The sequence below is a fragment of the Brachycentrus maculatus genome, unplaced genomic scaffold (assembly GCF_059751285.1).
Source record: "Brachycentrus maculatus isolate JH-2025_06_01 unplaced genomic scaffold, ASM5975128v1 h1tg000090l, whole genome shotgun sequence".
Lineage (NCBI taxonomy): Eukaryota > Metazoa > Arthropoda > Insecta > Trichoptera > Brachycentridae > Brachycentrus > Brachycentrus maculatus.
In genome coordinates this window covers 2,098,520-2,105,000 of record NW_028280844.1, presented here as the reverse complement: position 1 = coordinate 2,105,000, position 6,481 = coordinate 2,098,520, and the positions used below count along the sequence as shown (strand labels likewise).

General features: G+C 30.2%; 1 protein-coding gene across 1 annotated transcript in view; it reads left to right on the top strand.

Moving 5' to 3' along the window:
- The window catches only part of LOC148310661 (nose resistant to fluoxetine protein 6-like), a 41,615-nt gene that overhangs the window by 28,128 nt on the left and 7,006 nt on the right, over positions 1 to 6,481 (top strand). The window contains exons 2-3 of the mRNA XM_088258047.1: positions 5,428 to 5,615; positions 6,152 to 6,339. Of these exons, the coding sequence (XP_088114173.1) occupies positions 5,428 to 5,615; positions 6,152 to 6,339 (376 nt within the window). The remainder of the gene's footprint in view (positions 1 to 5,427; positions 5,616 to 6,151; positions 6,340 to 6,481) is intronic.

Below are 6,481 nucleotides of genomic sequence, written 5' to 3'. Positions count from 1 at the left end.
TATATATATATATATATATATATATATATATATATATATATATATATATAAATATATATATATATAAATATATATATATTTATATATATATATTTTCTTTAGGAAAAATATTTGTGTTTTTATTATTCTCAAAAATACTTCAATGTCATACTATTTCTGCGAGCCTAGGCGGCTCATTATTAAAAAATAGGTATCAAATTGTAGTAGAATGGGTTCGAACCCAGAATTTCTGACTCAAGAGTTCGCGACACAAACCACGGGACCACAACCCGACACTATAGAGTGTATAATCGAAGCCCGGAAGTAAATATAAATTTATCTTAATGGATTCAGCGTACAGTATCCAATCCCAGGAAACGCAATCGATAAATGATTTAAGACCCATATTGTTTGTCTTTTCAAGTCTTTTCGCGTCCCATCGTCGATATTATTATTATATATTGCGAGAATTTATTAGCGTACATTGTCTATTTACCATTGAAAATAATAATCACAACGTATCCGATATCAATTCCTGGGATAACTATTGTATATTATTGAAAATGTTTCCTTTGGTAAACTGAATATTTAACAATAATAATATATTACTTAATAAATAATTACATAAATTAGTATTTTAAGACTATGGTTTTTATTTATGTACTTAACATCAAAGATAAAACAAATGTTACACAGTATATATTTTTATGTAGTGGTTTAAGCATCATTAACTAAATTAACACCTTTAAACCGCTTCGTTTTTTTGGCACCTAAGAATGGAGGTCCCGGGTTCGATTCCCGGGGGGGGTCAAATAAATATAAGTGATTTTTTCACTCTAATATTTATTCAATATTACCCTGGACTTGTACCTGAAGCGGAGGGCTGATCACCTTTCCTTCGTGTTAAGGATCTTCGATCAAGATAACACTGTGTTTATATAATGCAGTGTCATATGCACCATTGGGGTGCGGTAAGGGTTTGAATTGAAGAATACATAAAATTATAATAGTATAAAATAAATTATTTATCTTTAACGCATGTAAAACCAAAACCATTTTTATGTTTTCCAACATATCGCTCGCTACCTTACAATTGGTATGGATACTTTTGGTCATTGGATTTCTCTTGCAGAGGCACTTTTCGTATCATTTTCATTCTCGATTTTCTCCTCTCGAGGTATGTATGCAAGATATGCAAGATTCTAGCCGGATTATTTTACATACATTTATGCAGCTCATAATTTGACAATTATTTTTTTCACAAAATTTTGCTGTTCAAATACTTGTTCACAAATCTGAGTGTCTTCACTAAGGAGGTTTTTTTACATTTAAATTAAAATGATTTGAACACACGCAAAATGTTGTGAATTGAATCATTGCTACAACCATTATATTACAATTTATTGAGATTCGTAAAGATTTTTCATATTTTCAATGCATAAAAATTTACTTGTATTTATTTAGTCACTTGTATTTGTAATAGGTAAATATTACTCAATTAAAAATAAATATTTCTTATAACAAGATAAAACCCGTAGCGGGTTATATTATGATTTGAAGAAACATTACTTCATCCTAGTTTAAAAAATATATACCCATCGATATAATTATAAATTAAAAGCATTGAAAAAATATACTAGGAAATGTTTTTCTTGTGAATTCACATCTATGTAATTAAATGTTTTATTTTATTTTTACCTGCATATTTTTTTAGTATTTAATTAGTGTATACAAAGGAATAATGTACCATAGTGCGATTAAGTTTACCATGTTATTTATTGGCATAATAAAGTGTTTCTTTGATTTAAGTGTATTAAAATCTAAGGATATCTCACGTAAAACAATACCGGTTTAATTCTTACGATTTTTTATTTAAGTTTTACTTAGTAAATACCACTATTTCTTAAAATTTATTGTGACACGTATTTCGATGCATTCCGCATCATTTTCAAACACCGTATGTGAAGCTTATTCTAAATTTAAGAATTTTCGTTCTTCTTTCTGCCTATCCCTACGGGAAAGCTGTGCTATGGTTAGTTAGTTAGTCATTCCATATATTATATTTTACGAAAGTGCTCTTTGACAAAACTTTATTAATGTAAGTGAAAATATTTATTTTTTAAATGCATGAAAAACTGCACGGAATTGCTATATTCTACATAAATTTTTAAATTTGCACATATATCTCTATTCATATAAATATTTGCAACGTATTTGACAATATCTTATTTAAATATTATCCAATTTTAATTGATTTTATATCAGCGCTGACCTTATATGAAATGGAATATATGTATGTTTTTTAAATCGACATGTAAATTATAGTTTCTTACAAATTATAGTATGACCAAACGATTATGATAGATGTTCGAATGTTGATATAAGGAAATAATTCAAGGCTGAGATAAGCATTATCGATAAAATTAAGAAAGGCGGAGAAGCATTAATTGACGGGTAAGTATGAAGAGATACATGAATTTGGAAGAGACGATGATTATTCGTAAATACAGATTACTGTGCGTTACAATTTCTCTGCCTAACCCTGCGGAGAAGCGGCATGATGCTAAGTAAATTATAAGTCACTTATAAATTAAAGTATCACTAAATGAATTCAATATTTCATTAAAATCCCACCATATTTTTTATATTTGGTACAATGGTATTGGTAGCAATAGGGTTAATATTATTTTCTGCGATTGGCAATTTGATGGATTTCGAACATAACATAATAATTTAAAAAAATAGCATGTCGGTTTTAACAATTGAATTAATGGGCTTTTTTATAAACTTTTTTACAAATCATATTTGAAGATTAATGATGTGTTAATTCCACCTTTTGCCCCTGAAAAAGGAGACATATTAAAATGACAACAGTATTTTAGCAGTATAACTTCGCCATTCGTTCCTTCAAGGTTCCTTCGTTATTCGCACAAAAAAATGCGAAAAATAACATATTGGTGTCGCGCATCGCAAAAGCCAACAGGAGCGTCAACCTTTTCAAGGTTGTTGATGAACTTTTTTTTTAAATAACGGCTATATTAGAAAATATTCAAAAAAGGTTTCATCTTTCAAAAACTTTATGCATCTCACTTATCTTCTAATCTCCTAATTGTTTACTACCTCTTTAACTTTCTTTAGTGTAACTCTTTTATACTATACTTCTTATACGTATTGTTAACATCAACCGACTGGTTTAGAATTTAAAATAGAATAAATTATGATCCCTTCTTCTTCCGCTGCACTATTTACACACTACTCTCACTTCTTTTAATATTTCAAAAATCGTTAATATTCAGTTTTGCATGTTTTCGGAATGCCCAGAAACTGTACTATATCCCAGCAAAAGCGTCATATTTTTTAACTTAATATTTACTCGTTACAGGGCAGAAAATGTTTTTTTTGCATTTTGAAGAAAATGTAAAGTTTAATATATTTTTTAAATATACTAAATATTTTTCAAATGGAGATGAAACATTCAGGTTTTACCTAAATAGATCCGTTGCACAGTGAAAAGTTCAATAAGTGGCTTGATATTATTTTTAAAACATTTTATTATATTTTTAAACTTTAAAACGATCTCCTGAAAAATTAAGTTTTTTGATTTATGACATTGTTGAAAGGAGTGAGCGATAAGCTCGTCTCATTTTTTTAAATTTTCTTGTACAATTTAGATCGTACTTTTGACGTATGGTAAAACTAAAACTCAAACATTTCCTGGGATAAATTAAAGTCGAATACAGAAGTTCTTCGGTGTCTTTCAAGTTTTTTTGGTATAATAATTATGTATGCTATTATCTTTTAAGTGATGCGCATCGTATGATATTCACAAGTTTTTTCTTCGTACCTAAAAATCATCTTACCAATTACGTGTTATGAAAAAATATATACGAGAACGCCACATCAAAAGAAGATTCAATACATACCTACGAGTAAAACTTAATTATTCTTTTGATAGCCTCTTCTTAAAGTCAAGTGTGATTTGCAGACCCCTATTTAAACAACAAAAAAACACTTAAGTATATGATTTATTACGCTTAGATGTATAATGTACCATATTTTTCTCATTAAATATACTAACTCTTTTATTTCACGCCTGTAAGATTTATAATAAAATAACATAATACAAACATAATAAAGTAAATTAAATGTAATCTTATACAATATAATATAATACCTGTACCATACAAACAACATTTTTAATTTGTGAAAAAACAAATTTTATTTGGCTGTGTTACGTCAACTTCATATTATTGTATTTATTACTATTCATATTTTTTTCTATTGATTACTTAAAATTAGTATTTTCTTGGGTATAATGAAAAAAACTACTACCAAAATCATTGGCAATTACCTCCCGTACCTAACTAAGTATATGAAAACATCCAGCCTCTATGTTAGAGGCTTGTCTACAGGTAAAAATGGAAGGTAAATGTGAAAAAAGAAAATCGTAAATACCCAGATCAATTAAAAATAACCATTTCTTGAATTCATTCTGCATCTGGCCTCAATCGAACCAGTGACGCCAGTTTTACAGTAGATCTTCATTCTAACTACACTACGGCGTCTATCAAAGTATGTTATATCCCCATAAAACTCTCATGAAAACCTTTTATAACATCACTATTTGTAGTGCAAAATGGTGGGAGGATATTCATGAACGATCTGAGATTCCGATTTATTGATACCCTTACTTCTTCTATTCTCTTGACGCTCTAAACAAAACGGGGAAGTAGAGAAGACAAAAAACTTTTAAAAAATTATCACTTACAATCATATTTTGTCCAAGAGGGGTGATACCTCTTCGGTGGGCGCTGAAGAGATTCTAAGGAATACAGAATGGAGGATTGGGAAGGAGGCAATGTATTTGTATCCCTTCACGCCTTCTATATGATGAGGACATTCTGTTAATTTCGTTACCTGTGCTTTAAATAAATGTTGTCTATTAACTTGCGTCGGGTTGTGGTCCCGTGGTTAGTGTCGCGGACTCTTAAGTCAGAGTTTCTCGGTTCAAACCCACTCTATCACAATTTGGTACCTTTTTCTAATAATGAGCATCTTAGGTTCACAGAAATTGTATGAAATAGAAATATTATTTTGAGAAATAAAAAAGACTTTGTTTTTTATCCACTCACATTTTTATTAACCGACTAGTTTCGGCAACAACCTGTTGCCCTCTTCAGGGTTTAATTTATGACTAAGTCATAAATTAAACCCTGAAGAGGGCAACAGGTTGTTGCCGAAACTAGTTGGTTAGTAACAATGTGAGTGGATCAAAAAACAAAGTATTTTTATTTCTCAAAATGATTTAAATGTCACGATCCACAAAGTTAATGCTTTCAATATTCAAAACACGAAATAGAAATATTTGTGTTAATAATAAAAACACAAATATTTCTCTTTTTTTAATTTAAAAAAAAAACTAATTGATATTTTCATTTTTTCTTTCAGTGTATGACGCATCGGCAAAGTCTCCCACGGGTTTGTTGTGGGGAAACACTTTCCAGCTGGGTAACTTCGACGAGTGTCTGCAAGCTAGAAGTAATGATGACCAGGAGGCTGGCACAATCCAGGGCCAGTACTGTTTGGCTAATGTGGAGCTTAAGAGATCAGCTTTGCCAAATATTCACTACGGAAAGGTATGATAAACGTTAAATTATAAACGAAAAACTGTATCACAAAGATTTTATTTATATCGATATAAATGGTATATTCATTCATTCATTCAAACCCTTATTCAAACCCTTATTCGCACCCCGATGGTGCATAGGGCACTGCAGTATATAAACGCAGTGTTATCTTGAAGAAAAGGTGATCAGCCCTCCACTTCAAGTACCCGTCCAGGGTGATATTGAATAAATATTAGAGTGAAAAAATCACTATTATTTATTTGATTTAAATGGTAAATATATATTCCACAAACTCGTATATCAAAATTACTTACATGAGAAAATAAATCCCACAACAGTTCAATGGGCAAAACATCTGTTTGATAATGCCATAACAATGCGAAACAATAGTCACAAATTTTAATTTTTATGTATTTTCAATAATAAAATAGAATTTCGTAGACTCTAAAAATCAGTATTTGATTTTAATTTTTAAAATATAAATTAAAGTTGAGTTCTACAAATTAAATGCCAAATCTATAAATATATTTTTATTTTGTTATCAGAGAACTGGACCGAGAGAGGACATCCACTGGGCGGTCTGCGTGCCAGCCACGTGCTCAGCAGATATGATCCAAGAGTTCGTCTCCAAACTCCTCATCAGCTCTCCAGGGGGAGGAAATATCCAGATCTCTCCAAACCATTGCCACAAGCATGCACCACTGCGCATTGAAAATAATGATATCATTTTTGCGTACGTGAAAATAATTACCGAATAACTATGTAACTAACCATCACGCTGCTTCTCCCACAGGGTTAAGCAGTTTTATTTGTATGCAATATCCGAACCCTGGATGATTTTTACATAATCATTTAGTAAAAAATTAACAAAAAAA